The 26,937-nt window shown below is 45.8% G+C and overlaps 2 protein-coding genes across 4 annotated transcripts in view; one reads left to right on the top strand and one right to left on the bottom strand.

The window, feature by feature from the left end:
* MYO19 (myosin XIX) overlaps positions 1-26,937 on the bottom strand; it is a 52,837-nt gene that overhangs the window by 25,025 nt on the left and 875 nt on the right. The window contains 6 exon segments of the mRNA XM_025361264.1: positions 7,391-7,504; positions 9,691-9,839; positions 10,205-10,343; positions 16,126-16,280; positions 16,767-17,029; positions 17,868-18,013. Of these exon segments, the coding sequence (XP_025217049.1) occupies positions 7,391-7,504; positions 9,691-9,839; positions 10,205-10,343; positions 16,126-16,137 (414 nt within the window). The 5' untranslated portion in view covers positions 16,138-16,280; positions 16,767-17,029; positions 17,868-18,013.
* Positions 18,677-22,596, top strand: PIGW (phosphatidylinositol glycan anchor biosynthesis class W). Of its 3 annotated transcripts, none has more exons than XM_025361267.1 (2): positions 18,677-18,954; positions 20,972-22,596. In XM_025361267.1, exon 2 carries the CDS (start codon positions 20,980-20,982, stop codon positions 22,492-22,494), a length of 1,515 nt encoding a protein of 504 aa, XP_025217052.1. In that variant the 5' UTR covers positions 18,677-18,954; positions 20,972-20,979; the 3' UTR covers positions 22,495-22,596. The 3 variants fall into 3 exon arrangements, with proteins under 3 accessions (XP_025217052.1, XP_025217051.1, XP_025217050.1); XM_025361266.1 differs by having other exon boundaries at positions 18,677-19,473; XM_025361265.1 differs by having other exon boundaries at positions 18,677-19,482.

Raw genomic sequence — 26,937 nt, 5'->3', positions numbered from 1 at the left:
ATATATATATATATATATATATATATATATATATATATATCTGTCTCTGTCTCTTTAGAAGATAATCACTGTAAGGCAAAAATGGTAACAATGTTTATATGATAGCATGGCATCATTAAAATGCTGAATTTAATCAAAGGCAATAAATAAAAAGGAACTAAGATCACATGGAACAATTTAAAAAATAACAAGATGGGCCGGGCGCGTGGCTCACACCTGTAATCCCAGCACTTTGGGAGACCGAGGCAGGCGGATCACGACGTCAGGAGATAGAAACCATCCTGGCTAACACGATGAAACCCCGTCTCTACTAAAAATACAAAAATTAGCCAGGCGTGGTGGCAGGCTAGCAGTCCCAGCTACTCGGGAGGCTGAGGCAGGAGAACGGCATGAACCTGGGAGGTGGAGCTTGCGGTCAGCCGAGATCACGCCACTGCACTCCGGCCTGGGGGACAGAGCGAGACTCTTGTCTCAAAAAAATAAAAAATTAAAAAAATTAAAAAATTAAAAATAAAAAAATAACAAGATGGTAGATTTAAACTCAGGCATAGTGAGACATATATATAGATATATATATAGATATATATACACACACACACACTTTTTTTTTTCTTTATAGTATCATTGTGATTTTATCTTTGACCCATAGGATATTTAGAAGTGTGTTGTTTAATTTCCCAATGTTTTAGGACTTTCTAGGTGTCTTTGTTATTTATTTCTAGTTCAATTCTATTCAGGTCAAGGAACATAGCTTATGTCGTTTTAATCTTTTTTTTTTTTTTTTTGACGGAGTCTCGCTTGCCCTGTGTGAGTAAACTGGGATTATAGGCACAAGCCACCATGCTTGGCTAATTTTTGTATTTTTTTGTAGAGATGGGTTTTCCCCACATTTACCAGGCTGGTCTAAAACTTAAGCAAACCATCAGCCTTGGCCTCCCAAAGTGCTGGGATTACAGGCGTGAACCATTGTGCCTGGCCTCAAAATGTAGTTTTGATTTTACGTATTTTTCCTTTCAATGATAGCAGATTTTACTTCATGTATTTTCAAACTGTAATTAGGTACACACCTGTTTAGAACTGTTTTCTTGATGAATTTATCATTATGAAATGTCTCATCTTATCCTTAGTAATATTGCTTGTTCTAAAATCTTTGTTCCATATCAATGTAACCACTTCAGCTTTCCTTTATGTGTGTTAGGATGTTATACTTCTTTCCATCCATTTAGTTTGAACTTATCCACAAGTAGACCACTTATATTTATCATAATTGTCACTATGCCTGGGTTTATTTTTTATTTATTTATTTTTGAGACGGAGTCTCGCTCTGTCCCCCTGGCTGGAGGGCAGTGGCGTGATCTCGGCTCACCGCAAGCTCCGCCTGCTGGGTTCCTGCCATTCTCCTGCCTCAGCCTCCCAAGTAGCTGGGACTACAGGCGCCCGCAACCGCGCCCGGCTAATTTTTTGTATTTTTAGTAGAGACGGGGTTTCACTGTGGTCTCGATCTCCTGACCTTGTGATCCGCCCACCTCGGCCTCCCAAAGTGCTGGGATTACAGGCGTGAGCCACCGCGCCCGGCCTATGCCTGGGTTTAAATCTACCATCTTGTTCTTTAAATTGTTCCATGTGATCTTAGTTCCCTTTTTTCTTTTATTGCCTCCAATTAAATTCAGCATTTTAATGATTCCATTTTATCATATAAGCATTGTTACCATTTTTGCCTTAGAGTGATTATCTTCTAAAAAGACAAAAAAATAAAAGATTTTACATCTGTGATGCTAAAACGTACCCCTTTGTGTAGATGCAAATATTTATCTGGTTTTCATATTATTTTGGACTAAAGAATTTCCTTTATCATTTCTTGCAGTGCAGGTCTGCACACAATGAATTCCTTCAACTTCTATTTGTCTGAAAAAGTCTTTATTTCACTTTCATTGTTGAAAAATACTTTTGCAAGAGAATTCTAGGTTGACAGATTTTTCTTTTTCTTTTAGCACTCTAAAGGTGTCACTATTATCTGCGGGCTTTGCAGTTTTTGTCAAGATTCCTATTGTCATTCTTATCTTTGTTCCTTTTTATGTAATATTTATTTTCCTGGCTTCCTTTAAGATTTTTTTTTTTTCCTTTTTTTTGTGACAGAGTTTCACTCTGTCACCCAAGCTGGAGTACAATGGCACGATCTTGGCTCACTACAACTTCCTCCTCCTGGGTTCAAGCAATTCTGCTTCAGCTCCCAAGTAGCTGGGATTACAAGCACCTACCACCATGCCCGGCTAATTTTTTGTATTTTTAATAGAGATGGGATTTCGCCATGTTGCCCAGACTGGTCTCAAACTCCTGACCTCAAATGATCCACCTGCCTCAGCCTCCCAAAGTACTCGGATTACAGGCATGAGCCACTGCACCCGGTCCTTAAGATTTTTTTCTTATATTTAGTTTTCAGCACTTTGACCATAATGTGCCTAAATGTGTTTTCTTTGTATTCATTCTACTTGGTATTTTTTGAGCTTCTTGGATCTGTGCTTGCATTTTTGGTTAGTTTTGTAAAAATATTACTTTTGACCTATGTCCTCTCTACTCCTAGGACACCAATTACAAGTACAGTTGACCCTTGAACAACACAACACGTGTCTGAACTGCATGGGTCCATTTATACATGGCCTTTTTTCAATAAATCTCTCCTGCCTCCCCTTCTATTATACTTCCACTACCTCTGCCACCTCTGAGACAGCAAGACCAAGCAAGACTGTCCTCTTCCTCCTCAGCCTACTCAAAGTGAAGATGACGGTGATGAAGACCTTTATGAGGATCCACTTTCATTTACGTGGTAAATGTATTTCTTCCTTATGACTTTCTTAATTTCACTTCTCTAGCTTATTTTATTGTAAGAATGCAGTATATAAGACATATAACATACAAAATACGTACTGACTGTTATGTTATTTGTAAGGTTTCCAGTCAACAGTAGTTAATCAGCAGTTAAACTATATGCAGATTTTTCAACTGCGTGGTGAGTTGGTGCCCCTAACCTCTGCATTGTTCAAGGGTCAATTATATGGCAGACCATTTGATATTGTACTACAGTTCTTGGATGCAATTTTCTCTTTGTTTTTCAATTTGGATAATTTCTATTCACCAACTGTCAAGTTCACTAATGCATTCTTTTGCATGTCTAGTTTGTTGATAAGCCTAAAGAATTATTTATCATGTTTTAAATTTTTACCATCTCCATTTGATTCTTTATAGTTTCCACCTCTCTGCTGCAGAGATTGGAGGAAAATTTTCTGGACATACCAATAAGCTCATGGGAAAAGTTACGGCTGTTCAGGGTCCCACAAGTTTAAAAAGCTACCTACAGTGAGGCCCCACTGGTTGACAGTCTTGTCCATAAACAAAGATTCTAATCAGTTGCTTAATGCCTTATTTTCAAATATGAACAGATACTCAACAATCATTAACTATTTCATAAGCAGCCTCTTTTACATGAAATGACAAATATCATAAACGTTAGAAAAAAAACTAGAACTCAGAATTAAAATTTTTAACAAATATTCAAAGTTACAAAGAATTGGAAGGTAAAGAAGCAAATATCTCCCACAAGATTAAAATAATAAAGAGAAAGGAGGATAGGTGAGAAAAATATGAATATGAGACAACTAACGAAATTTCCTAATAGAAGTTCCAGAAGGAGAAAACAGGGGAGGAAATTATTAGATATAATACAAAAATACTGAGTTTCCAAGTTAAAAAGACCCACACAAAGTACCCAGCTTAATAAGTGAAGAAAGGCCATATCACAACACAGCACTCTGAATTTTAATACCTAAAAGCTTTTGGGGAAAAAAAAATCACCATTACGGACTGGGACTCTCAACAGCAATATATGAAAATAAAACTTCAGCCAGGCACAGTGGCTCACGCCTGTAATCCCAGCACTTTGGGAGGCCGGGGTGGGCGCATCACAAGGTCAAGAGATTGCGATCATCCTGGCCAACATGGTGAAACCCCATCTCTACTAAAAATACAAAAATTAGCTGGGCGTGGTGGTGCGTGCCTGCAGTCCTGGGTACTCGGGAGGCTGAGGCAGGAGAATTGCTTGAACCCGGGAGGCGGAGGTTGCAGTGACCCGAGACTGTGCCACTGCACTCCAGCATGACAACAGAGCAAGATACTATCTCAAAAAAAAAAAAAAAAAAAGAAAAAAAGAAAAAAAAAGAGAAGGAAAAAAAGAAAAGAAAATCTCTATATTCAGAAAGAAAATTATTTCTAACCTGGAATTATAAAACCCAGTCAAAATATCAATGAGATTTGAGGCAGAATAAACATTTTCAGATGTGCAACAATTTGTCCTCCACATACCTTGTTCAGGAAACTACTAAAGAATATGGTTTGGCCGGGCACAATGGCTCACGCCTGTAATCCCAACACTTTGGGAGGCCGAGGCGGGTGAATCACGAGGTCAGGAGTTCAAGATCAGTCTGGCCAAGATGGTGAAACCCCGTCTCTACTAAAAATACAAAAATTAGCCAGGTGGGGTGGCAGGCACCTATAATCCCAGCTACTTGGGAGGAGGGTGAGGTAGAGAACTGCTTGAAACCAGGAGGCGGAGGCTGCACTGAGCCGAGATCACACCACTGCACTCCAGCCTAGGCGACGGTGCGAGATTCGGTCTCAAAAAAAAAAGAATATGGTTCATAAAAACAAAACAAGGCAGTAAATGAAGAAAAAGAAAGCCATGGTGACTAGGTGTGGTGGCTCATGCCCGTAAACCCAGCACTTTGGGAGGCCAAAGCGGGAAGATCACTTGAGGCCAGGAGTTCAAAACCAGCCTGGCCAACATGGCTAAACTCTGTCTCTACTAAAAATATAAAAATTAGCAGACTGGGCGTGGTGGCTCACGCCTGTAATCCTAGCACTTTGGGAGGCCAAGGCAAGCGGATCACGAGGTCAGGAGATCGAGACCATCCTGGCTACCACAGTGAAACCCTGTTTCTACTAAAAATACAAAAAATTTGCCAGGTGTGATGGCAGGCGCCTGTAGTCCCAGCTACTCAGGAGGCTGAGGCAGGAGAATGGCGTGAACCTGGGAGGCGGAGCTTATAGTGAGCCAAGATCACGCCACTGCACTCCAGCCTGGGTGACAGAGCAAGACTCTGTCTCAAAAAAAAAAAAAAAAAAAAAAAAAAAATTTGCTGGCTGTGGTGCTATGCATCTATAATCCTAGCTACTCGGGACACTGAGGCATGAGAATCATTGGAACTGGGAAGGCAAAGGTTGCAGTGGGCTAAGATTGTGCTGCTGCACTCCAGCCTGGGTGACAGAGACCCTGTCTCAAAAAAAAACAAAAAACAAAAACAAAATAAAGAGAAAGCCATGAGCTCCTGCCATGGGAGATTTATCCTAGGACAGATGGGAATCTGGGGATGTGCAGAGGCAAAGACGCTTCCATGCAACAGCTGTGTGGCAGCAGCCCTCAGTAGCCACCAATCCAGATGGAAGAAAAGATGTAGTCTGAGAACTCTAGGAAGGGCATCTCCAATGAAAGAACCTGATTTGCTTGCCAGTTTGACAGGTGTTTTCCAGATTTGGTGACAAGTCTGGTAATGAGTTAATAATGGTATATAAAAACTAAACAAGTGAAAAAAATTGGGCAATTATTTATTATTTATTTCACTTGCCCCACTTTTTCACTGGTTTAGTTTTTGTACACCACTGTTAAACTAAAGAGAGAAAACAGAGGGAAAACAAAAATTATACAAAATATATAGTATATCATATGGCTCTGCTGTGAATATACACCACCATAACCATGTAAATACTGCTTAATAACTTAATTAACAATTATGAAATAATTATATACAGAATACGTATTTTGAGGGCAGGGAAATAAGGGCTAAATCCTCATCAAAGTAGGAAGTGAACAGATAAGGTCTAAAACCAAAAAGTCAGTAACAATATAAGCAATAGTTTAAAAATATGGATGGAAACACCCAAATAAACTGATAAAAGATGTGCAAGTAACTGCATCTGGAGAGATGCAACAAGGTTGAGATAAAAGGAGCAGGTTTGCTGTTTTTCTTTATAAGTCTTGCAGTATTGCTTGATTTTTTGAACTATGTAACTACATTACTATTTATTAATAGTAAAAATTTATAAATAAATTTTTGAAAATAAACCAGGGCCAGCCGAGGGCTACAGTGGCTGCTCAATAAAGGGTTACCAAGCTCTCTGGTTGGATGAGTCTTGGGCCAGGTTCAGCTTCAGTTCCCCAGAGCAATTCTGGGGGGAGAAGGCTCTGTTGAGAAGGCATCAGCCACTTCACTAGCAACCTTGATATAGCTCCTAGAGATCCCCTCCTAACCCAAGTCCAAGACCTCATCCCTGCAACTTACTGTCTTCGTTTCCTTGTCTGTCTCTCTCAGGGGACTAAGTGCCCCTTGAAAACTACATGTTGCATTTTTCATCTCTGTTCCTCCCCCTGTCACCCCTCAGTGCCCAGCCAGACGCCTAGAACCTCGCAAATTCTCAGTGTTCAGCAATTCTCATATGTGAGTGAAGACAGGAGTTTATGGTCCAAAGAGTTCCTCATGAAGGTAAAAGTGTTGTGGAAAGGGCGAGGCAGCTGGGTGAGGCTTGTCAAGAAGGTGGCAAGGCCTTGGCCAATAGTCTCCTTTGACCAGCTGTGTAACTCCTCATTCATCTGTGTGCAACATCCTGTCTCACCTGTTGTGATTCTGCTACCCAGGAGGCCACGTGGCCATACCAGGAGCTTCTGTCCCCCCCAACACCTGGCCCAATGCACTGCCCTTGCCACCATGGGCAACCCAGAGGGTTCAGGTGGTCTACTCCAATAAACCCTTTCCCACAAGAACCCCAGCTACTTTGGAGGAGCACTGCCACATGCCAAGCATGCCACCAGGTGCCATTTGTACAGTGACTCATTTAACTCTCACAGAAGTCCTATGAGTCAGGTGTTGGTCCTCCCTTCCCTTCCATTTTACAAGTGGCAGAACTGAGAGTTTTGCAGAAGCTAAGTACTTTTCTGATGTGCTCTTAACCACTATGTTGGAATCCCCAGCAGCTGACTTTTGTTTCCAGTGGTGTCAGAGCTGGGAGAGACTTTCGATGAGAAAGTAAGGCTTAGAAAGGAAGCTTCATTCCTATTTCACCCAGGGCGATGGCAGAGCTAGCAGTAGAGCCTGGATCGGAATCCTGTCTCTTGACTTCCGGCCCAGTGCTAGTCCACCATTGTGCACCAACCCCAGCTTCAGCCAGCCTATCTGGAAATGATTAGGCAGCAAACAACTCCACAAGGGAGGACAAGAAATGACCCCTGCCTCCCTGCCCACCCAGCCCATCATGAGTTGACAGGACAGGAAAGACGTCTTCCTACCTTTCCAGCGCCACTCTCTCCACTGACAACAATGGACTGGTTGACTGGTTCAATCAGGCTCTTGACATTCCTGTAGGTCTGTTCACCCACAGTGAACACATGGGGCTTCAGTTTCTGGAACATCAAGGAGTGAAAGGTCATGTGAGGGAATGCCTGTTTTTCAATGACTGAGCCAGTGATGACTGAGATGGGGAGGCTGCCAATAGCAGTGGTTGGATGCTTCCTTCAGAAAAATTTTCTGGATGTCACAGTGTTAGGCCCAACTTTAGGACCCCTATGTTGGCTTTACCTACTCATCTTCTCTCAGCCTAGAAGCAGTGCTAGCCTTGACCAGTTTACGACATTAACACTTTATACTCCCATTTAATCTTGCTTTAATTGTCTTATCCTTCTTCCTGTTACTTCATATTATTATAATTTGCAATTTGCAAAGTTCTTACAAACTACTGCCTAAGAAGTCTGTCCACTAATTGGAAATATAACCCTATTTTATAGATGAGGAATGTGAGGTTCACAGGAGTTAAATAACCTTTCAAGGCCACTCAGCAAGTAAACATATCCATGTGATTTAAATTCCAAAGCCACTGTTCTTTTCATCAACAACTATTAGCTGTCTTCAATGTACTAGGCATCAATCAAGCTGGATGCTGAGGAAACAGAGGGGACTACAACTTGGCTTTTACCTTTGAGGAGGCAGGACAGACTTCCCCTGGATTCCAACTGGATACTTCATCATGAATGAACATCTGGAGGGCCAGGCCATCTACACAATGCCTAGCTAGCCCAGCCAGCAGTGATCACTTACCCACAGCTTGCTGAGGGAGAAGGCAACTGTTCCATATGGTGTCAGAGCCATTCCTCTCTACACCTGCCCTTGCCCCAGCCACCTATCACCTGGAGGGATACAAAGCCTCCAACTGTTGTATCTGCCTCCTGTCTCACCTTCTCGAACCCAACTCCCAGAGTAATTATTCGTCTAGTGGGTTCTGTTCCCAGACCCACCTCTATGTGGATGAAGATGCTCTGCAGATTCTCTCTGCCTGCTATAGTGCTTCAGACTCTTCACAAATAGCCCTGGCTTTCTCGTCTTCCTGCTCTCATCTACTCCCTCTTGCCCCCAAGACCTCCCTCCTGCCAGCAAGTTTTCTCTCACCTCTCCCTGAATGCATCATGCACTTTTACACCAACAAGCTCATTATCTGTCTGTACCTCCACCAGCCCACCCCAAATAATTTATCCTTTTCTCAGTAGAGGAATAAATTACTTTCCTCAGTAGAGATAAACATATGCTGAATTTTCCAGGGCAATCCCTATCGTGTATAATTTCATTCTTTTCTAAAAAAGGTAGTTTTGGGGGACTTGGTGGCTCATGCCTATAATCTCAGCACTTTGGGAGGCTACGGCAGGTGGATCACTTGAGGTCAGGAGTTCGAGACCAGCCTGGGCAACATGGTGAAATCCCATCTCTAATAAAAATACAAAAATTAGCTGGGCATGGTGGTGGGTGCCTGCAGTCCCAGCTACTTGGGAGGCTGAGGCACGAGAATCGCTTGAACCCTGGAGGCGGAGGTTGTGGTGAGTCGAGATCACACTACTGCACTCCAGCCTGGGTGATAGGGAGAGACTCAGTCTCAAAATAAACAGGGCCGGGTGTGGTGGCTCACACCCGTAATTCCAGCACTTCAGGAGGCCGAGGTGGGCGGATCACCTGAGGTCAGGAGTTGGAGACCGGCCTGACCAATATGGAGAAACCCCATCTCTACTAAAAATACAAAATTAGCCGGGCGTGGTGGCATATGCCTGTAATCCCAGCTACTCAGGAGACTGAAACAGGAGAATTGCTTGAACTCAGGAGGCAGAGGTTGTGGTGAGCCCAGATCACGCCATTGCACTCCAGCCTGGGCAACAAGAGTGAAACTCCATCTCAAAATAAATAAATAAATAATAATAAAAAAAGGTAGTTGGTTAAATACACAAATATATAATACCTTCATCAATCCTTTCCTATTAATAAAACCGCAAACAAAAGAAAAAAATCCTTTCTCTTAAATCTCTATTTTAGAGACATAAGACACTCAGTTAAACAAATATTTATTTATTCTCCACTTTGCACCGTCTGTCCTGTAGTCAGTTCTTTACGGTTCAAAATTCTGCCAGCTCCTATTGGGCAGGCCGTGGCACTAGCAGACTCTGAATGACCCACATGGCTGGTGAACAGATGAATAAGGACAAGGAAACTGCAAAGAGGTTTAGGGGGAGGTAGAGGAGCCCTGAGGCCACAGGAAGCGGCAGAGCCTTACCTGGGGCTGAGGCGCAGCATGGTACTCTCTCATTAGCTCGGGCGAGTAGAGCTGAGGAATGGGCTTGAAGGGGTTCAGAGCTACCAGGGTGCAGCCAGCATTGGTATAGAATCTGTCTGCCATGTACCGGGCCTGAAGGCACCTGAGGACTGAGGCAGAGATGCCTTTAGCAAACTCTGGCTCAAACATAGACAAACCACACACACAGACACACACCTGCTTAACTAACAGCCCTCTTTCTGCAATTAGCCAAGAATCATTAAATCCCAGCAGCTCCCTGAAGAATAGATACAAGATCTAATTAAGATGAGCTCCAAATCTGAAGCAAAGCATGCCCTGGGGAGCCCAGGTGCAGCTGCCCATGCTCCCTCGGGAAGAGGTCTGGAGCAGCCCGCCTGGCTCCAGATCAGGAGTCCTGCCGACCTCCGTCTGACCTGGAGAAACTGCGCTGACTACTCTCATTGCACCTCCAACCTCCTGGAGATGGTACTCTTGAGGAAAGGGAGGCCCATACCTGTCTCTAGCGTCACAGGATTCACCCTGGTGAGGTCATCCAGCTGGTACAGCAGGACCTCCCCATCCAGGAACTCCTGCAGATCTTCTCTGAGGTATTCCCTGGCTTGGCCATCAGACCCCGGATTGTGGCCATTGACCTGGAAGAGATAACATGAAGGTGAGGCCAGGCGAGGTGGCTCATGCCTATAATCCCAGCACTTTGGGAGGCCAAGGTGGGCGGGTCACGAGGTCAGGAGATCGAGACCATCCTGGCTAACATGGTGAAACCCCGTCTCTACTAAAAACAATACAAAAAATTAGCCGGCCGTGGTGGCGGGCACCTGTAGTCCCAGCTACTCAGGAGGCTGATGCAGAATGGTGTGAACCCAGGAGACGGAGCTTGCAATGAGCTGAGATTGTGCTACTGCACTCCAGCCTGGGCGATAGAGCAAGACTCCATCTCAAAAAAAAAGAACAACAAACCATGAAAGCCATGAGAGCTGGTACTCAGAACAGCTGGCAGCTATAGAAGGGTGGGAACCTGTATAGTAGAAGGAGACTCTGGTATCATAGTCTGGTTGGGTTCAAATTTCAGTTCTGCCTCTTACTAGCCCTGTGAGCCTGGGTCTAAGTTACTCTCTTTGAGTCATAGCTTCTTTATTTGTAAATAAAGGAAAATAAACTCAACTGACAGGGTTATTGGGAAGAAAAGAAGAGATATACAAAGCATTTAGTCAGTGCCTGACATACAGCATGTACTCAACAAATGCTATCTCTTCTGCCAAGAGCTCCGGCCAAATCCACTTCCAGGCTAATAGCCTTACTGGGCCTGGCTGGGGTGGGGCCCAAAAGGCTGCTATAGGAATGTTGCAAAGGAAAAGAACCATGGGTTAGGCCTTTTTGGGAAGAGACAGTAAAGCTTTTGATGTAAAACAGCTGTACCTTCCCAGAGAGGTAGCCCCATGTCTTCATCACCTGCCTTTCATGGCTTAAATTTAGGCTGGCTAATGAATTGATTCCCTTGGCCTGGGTCTGCTGGAGAGAAAGCCTGGCTCAGAAGGCTGTCTGAGGTCAAGAACAGGCACCAAGGGAACAGGTCCCTTCTCCCTTGCCTATCTTTTTCTTTCTTTCTTTCTTTCTTTTTTAAGAGACAGAGTCTCACTCTGCTACCCAGGCTGGAGTGCAATGGCGTGATAATAGCTAACTGTACCTCCAACTCCTGAGCTCAAGTGATCCTTCTACCTCACCTTCCTGAGTAGCTGGGACTAGAGGCATGAGTCACCCTATCTTCCTCTGCCCATCCTTGATGCCAACCCTTTCCACATGTATCATCCCTCCACTTCCTCCCGTGGTCCCATTTCTCCTACTGTCTCCTTTGGGGATGCAAGGAAGATAGAGTGGGGGTTGAAGACAGGTATCTTGCTGAAATGTGCTTTTGAAGGAAGAGGTCTGTGATACAGCAGGTGGATTTCCAATGAGAATGGTGAGCCTAAAATTCCAAACCTCTCAGGGAAATAAGCCATGGTGGCAAGTTTCCTCCAAGAGGCCCAGTAATGCATTTCTTCCAAAACCACTGCCTGTTCTCTGAACTTTGGGCCCACTACAATGTACAAGGTAGGCTCTTGACCTCCAGGGTAACTGCTGAGGTCAGAGCACAGCTAGATCTACGCATATCCCTCTGCTTTAATGAAGGAAAAAAAAACACCATCACACAAACCACTCACAAACTCAGACACAATTTATGAAGAGTTCTGATCCAACCAGAGAGGCATCTGAGTATAGTGATCAAGTACCCGGACTTGAAAGCTAGTTGTCTGGGTTTGAATCCTGATTCTACCTCTTACAGTTATATACTCTTATGTTAATTTCTTAATCTCTTTGTGCCTCAATTCTCTTTGTCTGGTCCCTGTAATCCCAGCTACTTGGGAGGCTGAGGCAGAAGACCCACTTGGGCCTAAAAGTTCGAGGCTGCAATGAGTTATGATCGTACCACTGCACTCCAGCCTGGGCAACAGAGCAAGAACTTGTCTCTAAAGTAAAAAATAAAAATGGCTGGGAGCGGTGGCTCACGCCTGTAATCCCAGCACTTTGGGAGGCCAAGGCAGGTGGATCATGAGGTCAGGAGATCGAGACTATCCTGGCTAACACGGTGAAACCCCGTCTCTACTAAAAAATAGAAAAAAATTAGCCGGGCTTGGTGACAGGTGCCTGTAGTCCCAGTTACTTGGGAGGCTGAGGCAGAAGAATGGTGTGAACCCGGGAGGCGGAGCTTGCAGTGAGTCGAGATCGTGCCACTGCACTCCAGCCTGGGCAACAGAGTGAGACTCCATCTCAAAAAATAATAAATAAATAAATAAATAAATAAAAATAGAAAAATTTCCAGCTGGCCACCGTGGCTCAAGCCTGTAATCCCAGCACTTAGGGAGGCCAAGGCGACCCTGTCTCTATAAAAAAATACTTAAAAATTAGCTGGGCGTGGTGGTATGTGCCTGTAACCCCAGCTACTCTAGAGGCAGAGGCAGGAGGGTTGCTTCAGCCCAGGAGGTTGAGGCTGCAGTGAGCTATGGTGATGCCACTGCACTGGGAGACAAAGTGAGACCCTGTCTCTTTTTTTTTTTTTTTTTTTTTGTGAGACGGAGTCTCGCTCTGTCGCCCGGGCTGGAGTGCAGTGGCCGGATCTCAGCTCACTGCAAGCTCCGCCTCCCGGGTTTACGCCATTCTCCTGCCTCAGCCTCCCAAGTAACTGGGACTACAGGCGCCCGCCATCTCGCCCGGCTAGTTTTTTGTATTTTTTAGTAGAGACGGGGTTTCACCGTGTTCGCCAGGATGGTCTCGATCTTCTGACCTCGTGATCCACCCGTCTCGGCCTCCCAAAGTGCTGGGATTACAGGCTTGAGCCACCGCGCCCGGCCGAGACCCTGTCTCTAAATAATTTTTTAAAGTTCTTATCTGTAAAATGGGATAATGGTACCTACCTCACAGATACTCATAAGCACATAAACACATGAAGGATTTAGAAAGGCCAACTGGAATCTACCAAAAAGGGTTAGCTGGCCGGGTGTGGTGGCTCACGCCTGTAATCCCAGCACTTTGGGAGGCCGAGGTGGGCGGATCACAAGGTCAGGAGATCGAGACCACCCTGGCTAACACGGTGAAACCCCGTCTCTACTAAAAATACAAAAAATTAGCCGGGCGCGGTGGCGGGCGCCTGTAGTCCAGCTACTCAGGAGGCTGAGGCAGGAGAATGGCGTGAACCTGGGAGGTGGAGCTTTCAGTGAGCCGAGATTGCGCCACTGCACTCCAGCCTGGGCGACAGAGCGAGACTCCATCTCTACTAAAAATACAAAAAATTAGCCGGGCGCGGTTGTGGGTGCCTGTAGTCCCAGCTACTCGGGAGGCTGAGGCAGGAGAATGGCGGGAACCCGGGAGGCGGAGCTTGCAGTGAGCTGAGATCCGGCCACTGCACTCCAGCCTGGGCGACAGAGCGAGACGAGACTCCGTCTCAAAAAAAAAAAAAAAAAAAAGGGTTAGCTATTCTTCTTCTAAAAGCGGCTTTTGTATTTTTCTTTTCTTGACACAGAGTCTCACTCTATTGCCCAGGCTGGAGTGCAAGTGGCACAATCTAGGCTCACTGCAACCTCTGCTTCCCAGGTTCAAGTGATTCTCATGCCTCAGCCACTCAAGCAGCTGGCATCACAGGCATGCACCACCATACCTGGCTGAGTAGAAATGGGGTTTCGCCATGTTGGCAAGACTGGTCTCGAACTCCTGGCCTCTGGTGATCTGCCCGCCTTGGCCTCCCAAAGTATTGGGATTACAGGCATGAGCCACCATGCCCGGCCTTATTATTTATTTATTTATTTAAGAGACACAGTCTCACGACTGGATGCGGTGGCTCACTCCTGTAAAAGCACTTTGGGAGGCTGAAGCAGGCAGATCACCTGAGGTCAGGAGTTTGAAACCAGCCTTGTCAACAGAGTGAGATCCCATCTCTAAAATTAAAAAAAATAAAAATAAAAAATTGTTAAAAAAAAATTGGAGGCCAGGTGCGGTGGCTCATGCCTGTAATCCCAGCACTTTGGGAGGCCGAGGTGGGCGGATCACGAGGTCAGGAGATCGAGACCATCCTGGCTAACATGGTGAAACCGTGTCTCTACTAAAAAATACAAAAAATTAGCAGGCAAGGTGGCTGGCGCCTGTAGTCCCAGCTACTCGGGAGGCTGAGGCAGGAGAATGGCATGGCATGAACCTGGGAGGTGGACCTCGCAGTGAGCCGAGATTACGCCACTACACTCCAGCCTGGGGACAGAGAAAGGTAAAATATAAAAAAAAAAAAAAAAAAAAAAAAAGGAAAATAGAGAAAAGCAAAAGGAGCATAAAAATCCATAATCATACTACCCAGAAATAACCAATATTTTAGAGAATATCATACGTTTTCTTCCCTAAATACATATTTTAAAAACATTGAAAAGTATTATATTTTCGTGTAACTTGCTTTATTCCATTGTACTGATATACTTTAAGCAGTCTACTGTTTAGACATTGTGTTTTTTTTTTCAATTCTTTTACAATTATAAATGGCTTTATATTCACTGACGTTCTTATGTCCTTTACGCAGATCATTTTTGAGAAGCAGGATTGCAGGCTTAAGTTTAAGTCTTAAACTATGCATGCATAATTTTAAGGCCCTTCACGTATTATTGCCTAATTAGAAGAGCCACTTTTAGGCTGGGTGTGGTGGCCGGGCATATTTTCCAAATTTCTGATAATCAATGTGACCATGAATAAGCCACTTAACCTCTTGGAGACTTATCTCCAAAATGTGGAAATAACAGCACTATATACGTATATATAGTACTGTATCTTTCTCATGGAGAGGTTGTGAGGATTATACAAAATCACACATATAAATGCTTAGCATAATGCCTATTACATAATTACATAATAAGGACTCAACACAGCGCAGCAGCTAGTATAGTTATGGTGAACATTACTGCTTTTTTAATAAAAGAAAAAAAAAGTTAAAAATAAGCAATAAAAATGCCCAGAGCAGTCAATTGTTTTGCCCGCTTCTTACCTTCAAACCTGTTCCAGGAGCCATATGGCTGGAAAGTCAAGTGGCAGTGTCTACCATAGCTCCCTTGAGGCTGGCAAGCCCCACACCTAGCTGCTATCTTGCTGAGTTCAGACACTTACCTACCAAACTCCACTAGACTCTGAGCTCCTTGAGGGCAAGCACCACCCTCAACATCTGCCTCAGCCCAGTGCCTGGCAACACTTGGTAAAATAAAAATTCAGCAAATATGTACGAGCACTCTCTCGGGACCAGGAGCTACACATGAAGGATGATATGGGTATGAGATAGAGCTCCACTGTAAAGGGTGATTTGGAATCCTACAGGCCTGGGGCAACAGTAGCCTTTTCAGAGAGGCAGAGACATGGGGATCATGCACCCATGATCCACTCATCAGAATCCTTCTATATTTCCTCATAGATAGTCTCCCGCACTTCTGCACAGGCTGACCTCTTTGCCTGGAGTGCTTATTTTCCTTCTCCACGTGGCTAATTCCTTCTTGTTCTTTAAGGCTCAGCTTCAAGGAACACATCCTCTTGGAAGTCCCAAGCTTCTACTATGCCTCAACAATTCAGGGTGGCAGGGACATCTCTTAGGACTTCCTCTGTAGAATCCCCAAAGTGCCCTAAGGATTCCCTTACCCATCCCACCTTACCTATCCCAAAGAAAGGAGCTAAAAACCACAAGACAGATTCAAATTAGGTATCAGGAAGAGTTTCTTGATGATGAGTAAAAGGCACTGGAGAGACAATTTGAGGAGAGAAAAGAAAGACCTTTAAGGGGGCTTTCCCTTCCTTCCAGGTTAGGGCTAGCAAAAGATGCTGCAGGTGCTTGAGGGCCTGGGTTATCTAAGGTTGAGGTTTTACCTGCTGGAGCATCCTCCTTCGAAGTGGTCAGCCAGGGTTCTGGGTTGCAGGAGGTACAAGGAGTACTATCCACCGAGTCATGGGACCATGGGCTGGGGTATGGTTCCAACGAAGGGCTCAGTTCTGGAGGAATCTCACACGAGTCACTCCAGAGCCTGTGGCATGAGAGAAGACAAGGACCACACACAGGTGAGGGCTTTTCTGGGGTGACTCACTCCTATTCTTCCCACCTAGTAGGAGCAACCAAAATGAGATGCAAGGCAGGCCCGGGCAGAGAGTGAGCCTGTCCTTTCCCTTGCCAATTAGGAGACAGGGGAAACTTTTATGAGAGCCTCAGAGGCTCCCTGGGCCAGTTTTATTACAGGGTTAGGGTTTGGGTTGGGTTGGGGCTGCAAATCCTCTGGGTCAGCATGCTGTGGAGGAGGAATAAGACACTGGGGAAACAGAGAAGCCTTGTGCCCTATCTTCTACACTAGACAGAAATATCCTAGTTCTGTGTAGCCAGTCGTTGGTGGGGAGGGGAGGCTGGAGTCATCTCTTGCTGCTCCAGGAAAGGTGTGGTGTGGTCGGGAAATCACAGTTCAACCACTCACTGGGTGTGTGATCCTGGGTCAGCCACATCACCTGCCTTCATTTCTTACCTTGAAAATGGGGACAGTTAAATCTGCCTCATAGGAGTGGTTGTGAAGGTCAATGAGGTCATGGTTTGACAACACCACACAAAGTACGAATCTGAGTATTCACTCAGAAGATAAACACTGTTAGCACTACGACTAAGGGTTGATGATCCATTTGGGAGCACTAATCAGGTGAACAGTCCAGTGTCAAACTCGAGAAGGTAAGGATTTCAGGGAGCAGAATCCATCTGGGAGGTGGGGTGTTGTGAGGCTGGGCCTAAGCCAATCTTTGAAGAATGGTTAAGGGACCCTCAGACTTGGAATTTTCTAGGCCTTGGCGCCACCCCTAGCAAGGAGAGATGAGGCTGAGGGTGAGGCGTGCCTGCAATGGATTAACGCTGGTGGAGACTTTCTTGAGGCTCTGAACACATCAAGTCTTTAAAAAACGCAGGGATGGGCCGGGCGCGGTGGCTCAAGCCTGTAATCCCAGCACTTTGGGAGGCCGAGACGGGCGGATCACGAGGTCAGGAGATCGAGACCATCCTGGCTAACACGGTGAAACCCCGTCTCTACTAAAAATTACAAAAAACTAGCCGGGCGAGGTGGCGGGTGCCTGTAGTCCCAGCTACTCGGGAGGCTGAGGCAGGAGAATGGCGTGAACCCGGGAGGCGGAGCTTGCAGTGAGCCGAGATCCGGCCACTGCACTCCAGCCTGGGTGACAGAGCGAGACTCCGTCTCAAAAACAAAACAAAACAAAAAAAAAAAACAAAAAAAAAAAAAACCGCAGGGATAGGGACTTCCATAGAAGCTGGAAAAAGGACAATTCAGGTGGAAACAGGCATCAGGACTGTGCTGGACACACTGACCCTGGACACTGACTGTACCCCATCCAAGGGACAGCCATGCAGAGGGCTCCAGAGAACAAAGCTCTTTCAACTGGGAACTCATCTGAAGCAATAGGTCCAGAGGCGCAGCACAACAGGTTTGGGGTTTGAATCCAAAGCCCAAGGCCCCTGGCACAGAACCCAAGAACTGTCTAAGCCTTACTCTGTTTCCTTGTTTATAAAACGGAGTGATAATATCCAGATCTCACATGGCTAAATGAAGGATCAAAGGGGCTAATACCTGTGAGAGCGCTTTGCAAATGTTATCACGATGCAGCATCAGCTCCCAGCTGGAGTCAAGTGAGAGCAGAGCAGTTTTCTGCAGTTCTCCCAGCTCCAGTCGGTTTTGCGGTTACCAGCCAAAAATTTCTGGAAAGGGTGTGACCACTGTGGGCAGAAGGGAGAAGGTAATGAGTAAATGGAACACCGAATCAAGGCAAGTGGCAACCTGATCACCAGTCCCTCCTTCTCAGCCTGTTTCTTTCTAGGCATGGAGGACAGTGGGTGGGCAGACGCTGAGAAAGTCTGGGTAAGGGTCTCGTGAGACCAGCTGGCTCCGCCCCCAGGTTCCCGGGGGGAACCAGGGACTCCTGGTCCGGGCGACGTGCCGCCAAACCCAGGGCTGGGATGCCGTTCCGGAAGCACCTGGCACGGGGAGAGTATGTCCTTCCCAGGAAGGTGGACGTGACCCCAGCCAAGGGCGCAGTTGCCCTGACGCCTCCCGGGACCAGCCGCCCCCTCCCGGGGTCCTGAGCTGGGCGAAGAGTGGAGCAAGTACCCTCTACCCACCCAGGCCGCCCCCTGCCGGCCAGGTGGCAAGGTGGAGGGTGATCAAGAAAGGTTGTTTCAAACAAGAGTGAAGAGCTGGGCTACCCCCTTGTGAGGCACAAGACGGTCAAAAGGAAAAGGGAAGAAAGAAGGGAAACGGCGCTTTGGAAGGGGAGGTGGAGATGCCTCCTGCCTCAACGCTGCGGGGCAAACTGGCCTCCCAAGCCCCTTCCGCGTCGCGAAGGGCTTCAGATCTGGGATCGGGGTGACACTCACCGGTCCCACGGCCCGAGCCGCCGTGCTTAAGGCCCCCGCCCGGCCAGACTGGAAAGGCGGGCGGGCTAGGTCAGGCGGCGGGAAGAACACGGGGAGGGGAGAAAAGAGGAGGAGCAGGAGCAAGCAGTGAGGAGAGGCAGCTGGGACCGCCGCACCGCACCCCGTCGGCTGCGGCTCTAGCTAAGTGGCCGGGGGTCGGCCGGCTCCTCCCCAGGGGCGGGGCGCGCACTCGCCGCGCGGGGCTTGGCCGGGACGCTGGGTCCGGCTTGCGGGTTCCATCGACGGTGAGATGTTTTGCGACCCAGGGGTAAAATGAGGGTAAAGCGGCAGCTTCCCACGTTCTGGGGGAGAAGCGCGGAAGCACAGTTTCCTGGGCCTTCGGGCGCCCCCAGGGCTGGGGGTCTTTCAGTAGAGGTCGCCGCGGCAGAGTCTTGTGCGGGTCCGGCGGACCCCATTACCCCGATAGGGCCTCGCCGTGAGGTCTGAGGGGCCGCGTGAGGTGCATGGCGCGCCGTTTCCTCTGCAGGCGCTCCTCTCAGGGCTACAGCCCTAGAAGATCTGGCCTGCACCAGCCCAAAGGACATAAGGACAGGAGTGGGTAGCCCACGGGACACTGGGACGAGCGCCATCATGGGCGGAGACGCGCGGAACCTGCTGGCCCGGAAGTACAAGCTGCCCCCGTCGGCGGAAGCGCCGCGCGGGAGGCGGAAGCGGCTGGTGTCCGCGTGGTTTGGCGGGTGCCGCGGGAGTCCGGCGGCCCTGCCCACGTAGACCCTCTGTTGGGGGCGCCGGCACCAGTTGAAGCACGTGAGGTATACGGGCAGGGCGCGGCCAGGTCGGGCGTCTGTCAGGAAAAAGACTTTTTATGTTTATTTTTTAAGAGACGGAGTCTCCCTCTGTTGCCCAGGTAGGAGTGCAGTGGCGCGATCTCGGCTCACTGCAGCCTTCAACCTCTGAGCTCAAGCGATCTTCCCTCCTCAGCCTAGCGAGTGGCTGGGATTACAGGCGCGCACCACCACGCTCAGCTAATTTTTAATTTTTCTTTTTTTTCACTCCTGGCCTCAAGCGATCCTCTCTCCTCCCAAAGCGCTAGGATTACAGGCATGAGCCACTGCTCTCGGCTAGGACTTTTTATTTTTAATGATCCACTGATTTGACCATTATTTTTAATGGTCAACTGTGAGGTATTGTCGCAGGTTGCAGACAGGCCATAATGCATGCATGCATTCACTTACTTATTCACTTCATGTTACACTGAGAAGCTCTAGGTTCATGTTTGACCAACAAATGTGTTCTTCCAGTATGCCGTTTTTCAGACAATTATGTGTGGCATTCAGAGGTGTTTTGCAGCCCTTAATAAAAGAGCAGCCAACACTAGTATGTGTTATACATCCATTCTTAATTGCACCCATCGTACCTACTTCCATCCTAACCTGAAAACGTAGCTGTCTGTAAATGAGGGAAGGAGCAGCCTGGGGATCCAGAAATCACTGCAGGGGTCACGTTTTGTACCGAGGCAGTAGGTTTAGAGAGGCTCTGAACTGGAACCAAGGCCCCCAACTTCAAAATGTACTTCGCCCCTAGCCTTTGAATTTGCATTAAAGTCATTAGTAAAGTCTATTCAATTTTCATCAAAGAATCTTCATGGTATGTACTGTGCTCCATAATAGAAATTCCCATCTGTCTATGATGCCATTCTCAGTTTATATCCCAAATTCGCTTTCTTTTCTTTTCCTTTTTTTTTTTTTTTTGAGATGCAGTCTCACTCTGGCCTAGGCTGGAGTGCAATGGCACAATCTCGGCTCACTCCAACCTCCACCTCCCTGGTTCAAGCGATTCTCCTGCCTCAGCCTCCCAAGTAGCTGGGATTACAGGCGGGTGCCATCATGCCTGGCTAATTTTTGTATTTTTAGTGGAGACGGGGTTTTGCCATGTTGACCAGGCTAGTCTCGAACTCCTGACCTCAGGTGATCCTCCCACCTCGGCCTTCCAAAGTGCTAGGATTGCAGGTGTGAGCCACTGCGCCCGGCCCCAAATTCACTTTCTTTGTGAATCTGTCTTGTACAGGGAATAGCTGAAGCTTTGTAACCAATAATTTCATACTATTAGTATGACATTTCTGTCCAAATGCATTAGTGTTAAGCTTCTTCCCACAATCCTTGGAAGGGGAATCACAAATCCTAGGTGAACTCATTAGGGCCCAAAGTTCTTCTCTGAAATCTAGTAAAATTAACCCAGGTATGCTAATTACACAAGAATGTTGCTTTTCACAAATCCATTCCTTTGCTCTTGTTTTCACAGGAAGAAAAATGTCTCAAAAGCAGATGAAGGAAGCTTTTGTTAGTAACCTCAATGGAACCACCGTGCTGGAAATCACCCAGGGATTGTGCTTTCCTGCATTCTGTATCCTGTGCAGAGGGTTCCTGATCATTTTCTCACAGTACTTGTGCTCTTTCTCACATACCTGGAAAACTAGATTCTTCATTGACTTTGTTGTCCTAATAGTTCCCATGGTAGCCACTTTGACCATTTGGGCTTCATTTATCCTCCTTGAGCTTCTTGCTGTAATTATCTTTGGGGCAGGGTTGTTCTATCAAATATACCGAAGGAGGACCTGCTATGCCAGACTGCCTTTCCAAAAAATCCTTGAAAAATTCTTGAACATCAGTCTAGAATCAGAATACATTCCAGCCATCTCCTGTTTCCGTGTAATTACCAGTGCATTCACTGCTATTGCTATTTTGGCTGTGGACTTCCCATTTTTTCCCAGAAGATTTGCCAAAACTGAGCTCTATGGGACAGGAGCAATGGATTTTGGAGTAGGTGGCTTTGTTTTTGGGACTGCAATGGTTTGTCTAGAGGTCAGGAGGAGAAAATGTATGGAAGGGTCCAAATTGCATTACTTTACAAACTCATTGTATTCCGTTTGGCCATTAGTCTTCCTAGGAATTGGACGATTAGCCATTATAAAATCAATAGGTTATCAGGAACATTTAACTGAGTATGGAGTTCACTGGAACTTTTTCTTTACCATAATAGTTGTGAAATTGATAACACCACTGCTTTTCATTATTTTTCCCCTAAATAAGTCCTGGATTATTGCCCTCAGTGTTACTGTATTATACCAGCTAGCCCTTGACTTTACCTCACTGAAGAGGTTAATATTGTATGGCACTGATGGTAGTGGCACACGGATTGGTCTATTAAATGCCAACCGCGAAGGAATAATCTCTACCCTGGGGTATGTGGCAATACACATGGCTGGTGTGCAAACAGGGTTATATGTGCATAAGAACCGATCACATATCAAAGACTTGATAAAAGTAGCCTGTTTTCTTTTACTGGCAGCTATTAGCCTCTTCATATCTCTTTATGTAGTTCAAGTAAATGTAGAAGCAGTATCTCGAAGAATGGCAAATTTAGCCTTTTGTATTTGGATAGTTGCTTCTAGCCTGATCCTTCTTAGTAGTTTATTATTGGGTGATATAATTTTGAGTTTTGCCAAATTTCTAATTAAAGGAGCTCTGGTACCATGTTCTTGGAAACTTATCCAGTCACCTGTTACAAGTAAAAAGCATTCAGAATATCTAATCCCTGAAGCTGAAAGAATGGAACCCAGGCTTTGTTTAATCACAGCTCTCAACAGAAAACAGTTAATATTTTTCTTGCTGTCAAATATAACAACTGGCCTGATCAACCTAATGGTAGATACATTACACAGCAGTACCTTGTGGGCCTTATTTGTGGTCAATCTCTATATGTTTTCCAACTGTTTAATTGTATATGTACTATATTTGCAAGATAAGACTATACAATTTTGGTGATCAGCAGGGGTAGGATATATAAGTACTTGGGCAATATTTAATGAGGAATATTAATTGTAAAGAAATTGTGCTTTTTGGCCAGGTGCGGTGGCTCACACCTGTAATCCCAGCACTTTGGGAGGCCGAGACGGGCGGATCACGAGGTCAGGAGATCGAGACCATCCTGGCTAACACGGTGAAACCCCGTCTCTATTAAGAAATACAAAAAACTAGCCGGGTGAGGTGGCGGGCGCCTGTAGTCCCAGCTACTCGGGAGGCTGAGGCTGGAGAATGGCGTGAACCCGGAAGGCGGAGCTTGCAGTGAGCTGAGATCCGGCCACTGCACTCCAGCCTGGGCGACAGAGCGAGACTCCATCTCAAAAAAAAAAAAAATACAAAAGATTAGCCAGGTGTGGTGGCAGGCACCTGCAGTGCCAGCTACTCAGGAGGCTGAGGCAGGAGAATGGCGTGAACCCAGGAGGCAGAGCTTGCAGTGAGCTGAGGTCGCGCCACTGCACTCCAGCCTGGGTGACAAAGCGAGACTCCATCTCAAAACAAACAAACAAACAAACATGCTTTTCTCAACAGTGTTAACCATATTTTATTACAAAATAGGGTTTCAGTCCTCTAAACAGTAGGGATGCTTATTTTTATTTTTATTTTTTTGAGACACAGTCTTGCTCTGTTGCGCAGGCTAGATTGTAGTGGTGCCATAGTGGTGCCATCTCAGCTCACTGCAACCTCCACCTCCCTGGTTCAAGCAATTCTCCTGCCTCAGCCTCCTGAGTAGCTGGGACTGTAGGCGTGCACCACCACGCCCAGCTAATTTTTGTATTTTTAGTAGAGATGGGGTTTTGCCATGTTGGCCAGGGTGGTCTCAAACTCCTGAACTCAAGTGATACGCCCACCTTGGCCTCCCAAAGTGCTAGGATTACAGGTGTAAGCCACCACACTGGGCCAATGCTTAATATTTTAATGTATCTCAACAATAAAACCAAGAAGAAACAAAGCCTTGTGACTTGTTAGAATGTATTAAATAAGAAGAAACAAAGCCTTGTGACTTGTTAGAATGTATTAAGTAGTATTTTAAAGAAACTTTATAGTTGTGACATTGAAAGACTGTTGGGGGGCAGATTTTTACTTTCCACCTTAATGTAACCTTATGCTATTCTGTATTTTTATTGTATATTGCTTTTACAATAAATATAAAATGAAATGTTTATGTTGACATTTCAGTGTGAACTGTGGATTGTCAATGCTTCTTTATTGCTCAATTTAAATTTGAATAAAACCTAGGACTAAGAAGCAAGTGTTTAAAATCAAATACTCCAGTGTGCAGATGGGTGGATAAAAAAAAGAAAAGTTTTAAAAATAAAATAAATAAGATACTTATATACTGTGAAGTCAGACAAATGCTCCAAAGAATAGACGGAAGGCTGGCATGGTGACTCATGCCTGTAATCCTAGCACTTTTGGAGGCTCAGGTGGGAGGATCACTTGGGCCCAAGAGTTCAAGACCATCCTGGGAAGCATAGTGAGACCCTGTCTACAAAAAAATAGACTGAATTGTATGTTGTATTATAGTTTATACACATAATAATTATGAGGCAATAAAATTTTTGCTTTGGGATTAATTCATCTTTTAGCCTACCCTAGCTAGGGATTTAAGAAGCACAGCACAAATTTCCTGACACCTCAGAGCTTGCAATCTAGTGGAGGAAACACATTATGTTTCCTCCATATGTACATACATTATGTACAGTATAAACATTACAGTATATGTTTATACTGTAAAATGCTAAGTTATGAAGAAAAAGTATAGGTTGTCAAGGGTGTCAAATCAAGAACTGACCTAGTAAGGAGTCAAGTTTTCCCCCACAGATGTTTTTGAGCTACAGCTGATTAGTGGGATGAGGAGTTACAAAGTCTTAGGTGTCTGGGGGTTGGAGGGCAAACGGCAGAGAACATTTTAGATGGATGACTCCCTCAGCAAAAGTCCTAAGTTGGGAGGGTACCAAGCACGTTATGGAATTGAAAGAAGGCTGAACACAGAAAAAGGAACAGCATGGGCAGAGAGCTGGAGACACAGGCAGGGGCCACATCAGGCATCCTCATCTACCATGCTAAGGGGAAGAAGAACCAATAAGAAAGATGACAGTCATCAAGTACCCAGTGTAATTTAATAAAACTATGGCTAAATTAAGGTTTAATTTAGTTTAAATCTTTAAAAAAAAGAGATGGGGTTGGGGTTGCCCAGGCTGCTCTCAAAATTCCTGGCTTCAAGTGATCTTCCTATGATAGCCTCCCAAAGTGCTGGGATTACAGGCGTCATGATCCTGGCCTATAAGAACGTTTAATATTCTGTCCTTTTTTTTTTTTTTTTGAGATGGAGTCTTGCTCTGTCTCCCAGGCTGGAGTGCAGTGGCAGTCTTCGCTCACTGCAACCTCCGCCTCCTGGGTTCAAGCGATTCTCCTGCCTCAGCCTCCTGAGTAGCTGGGATTACAGGCACGCGCCCCTTCGCCGGGCTAATTTTTGTATTTTTAGTAGAGATGAGGTTTCACCATGTCGGCCAGGCTGGTCTCGAACTCCTGACCTCAAGTGATCCACCCGCCTTGGTCTCCCAAAGTGCTGAGATTATAGGCATGAGCCATCGTGCCTGGCCAGGTGTGTTTATTTTTGACAGATACAACAGAACTTCCCAGTGTCAGCTCATGAAAAAGAAAATCCAATCCACAGATCCTCAGATTTAGGCCACTATGGTAATTTAAATAACATTCTGTGGCCATAGATTGTCTTACCACATAAAACAACGCGATTATTTTTTTTTTTTTTTTTTTTTTTGAGACGGAGTCTCGCTCTGCCGCCCAGGCTGGAGTGCAATGGCCGGATCTCAGCTCACTGCAAGCTCCGCCTCCCGGGTTCACGCCATTCTCCTGCCTCAGCCTCCCGAGTAGCTGGGACTACAGGCGCCCGCCACCGCACCCGGCTAGTTTTTTGTATTTTTTAGTAGAGACGGGGTTTCACCGTGTTCGCCAGGATGGTCTCGATCTCCTGACCTCGTGATCCGCCCGCCTCGGCCTCCCAAAGTGCTGGGATTACAGGCTTGAGCCACCGCGCCCGGCCACAACGCGATTATTATAATGAAACAACAAAAGGTCTTCTAATCAACTATCATTTTCCTTGCAACTATCAATTTTTGAGGGCAGAGAAGGGAGAGGGAAAGATAACAAAGTGAGGAGTAAGAAGAAAATAATCTGGTCTAGAACCTCAGCCTAACTATGCCCTTCAGAAAGTGACTCACTCCCATAATTTTAATTTTTTTTTTTTTTTTTTAGACAGAGTCTGGCTCTATTGCCCAGGCTGGAGTGCAGTGGCATGATCTTGGCTCACTGCAAGCCCCGCCTCCCAGGTTCACGCCATTCTCCTGCCTCAGCCTCCAAAGTAGCTGGGACTACAGGTGCCCACCACCACGCCCGGCTAATTTTTTGTATTTTTATTAGAGATGGGGCTTCAATCTCCTGACCTCGTGATCCGCCCGCCTCGGCCTCCCAAAGTGCTGGGATTACAGGCGTGAGCCACCGGCCCAGCCAATTTTAATTTTACACAATTATAAACTGGGGATGTTTACCACACATGCCCCAATAGCTCTTGGGTTCCGAAGATGACAACCAGTTTTATTTTTATTGAGCATCAATGTCCAATATATTTATATAAACCATATAAGAACCATATGTTGCTCCCTAGGAGATTAAATGTAGTCTATGAAGCAAAAAAATAATAAGGAATACCTTGGTACTTTTTGTTTTTTTAAAATCTAGGTAGCCTGGAGAACAGATAGATCTCATTTATGCCTGCATTTTGTGGCTAGCTTCTCACACATTTGGACCTAAGAAAAAGAATGGTATTTTGCTGATAATTTATTACAGCTCCATCCCTCCAACTGTTCTTTATTAGGTACCAGCAAAATGTGTTCTGCTGTTGATTGCCTTTGCTTTCCTGGCCTTTCAAATCCTTCAACCTTGCATTTTACAATGCCAATATCAAAATGAAATAATAGGCAACAAACAACTGTCTTTTAATGTAGCAATGATATATTTTGTCAATGAGAGGTATGCTCTCTAAGAGCAGATAGTTTTCATTTTAAAGTACATAGGACGGCCGGGCGCGGTGGCTCAAGCCTGTAATCCCAGCACTTTGGGAGGCCGAGGCGGGCGGATCACAAGGTCAGGAGATCGAGACCATCCTGGCTAACACGGTGAAACCCCGTCTCTACTAAAAACACAAAAGAGTAGCCGGGCGAGGTGGCGGGCGCCTGTAGTCCCAGCTACTCGGGAGGCTGAGGCAGGAGAATGGCGTAAACCCAGGAGGCGGAGCTTGCAGTGAGCTGAGATCGCGCCACTGCACTCCAGCCTGGGGGACAGAGCAAGACTCCGTCTCAAAAAAAAAAAAAAAAAAAAAAAAAA

Source organism: Theropithecus gelada, chromosome 16, assembly GCF_003255815.1.
Source record: "Theropithecus gelada isolate Dixy chromosome 16, Tgel_1.0, whole genome shotgun sequence".
In the NCBI taxonomy this organism is placed as follows: domain Eukaryota; kingdom Metazoa; phylum Chordata; class Mammalia; order Primates; family Cercopithecidae; genus Theropithecus; species Theropithecus gelada.
This window is presented reverse-complemented; position numbering and strand designations above follow the sequence as displayed.

Bases quoted from the DNA above. Each gene is read 5' to 3' on its own strand.
- PIGW (XM_025361267.1), top strand. From the start codon at position 20,980: ATGTCTCAAAAGCAGATGAAGGAAGCTTTTGTTAGTAACCTCAATGGA.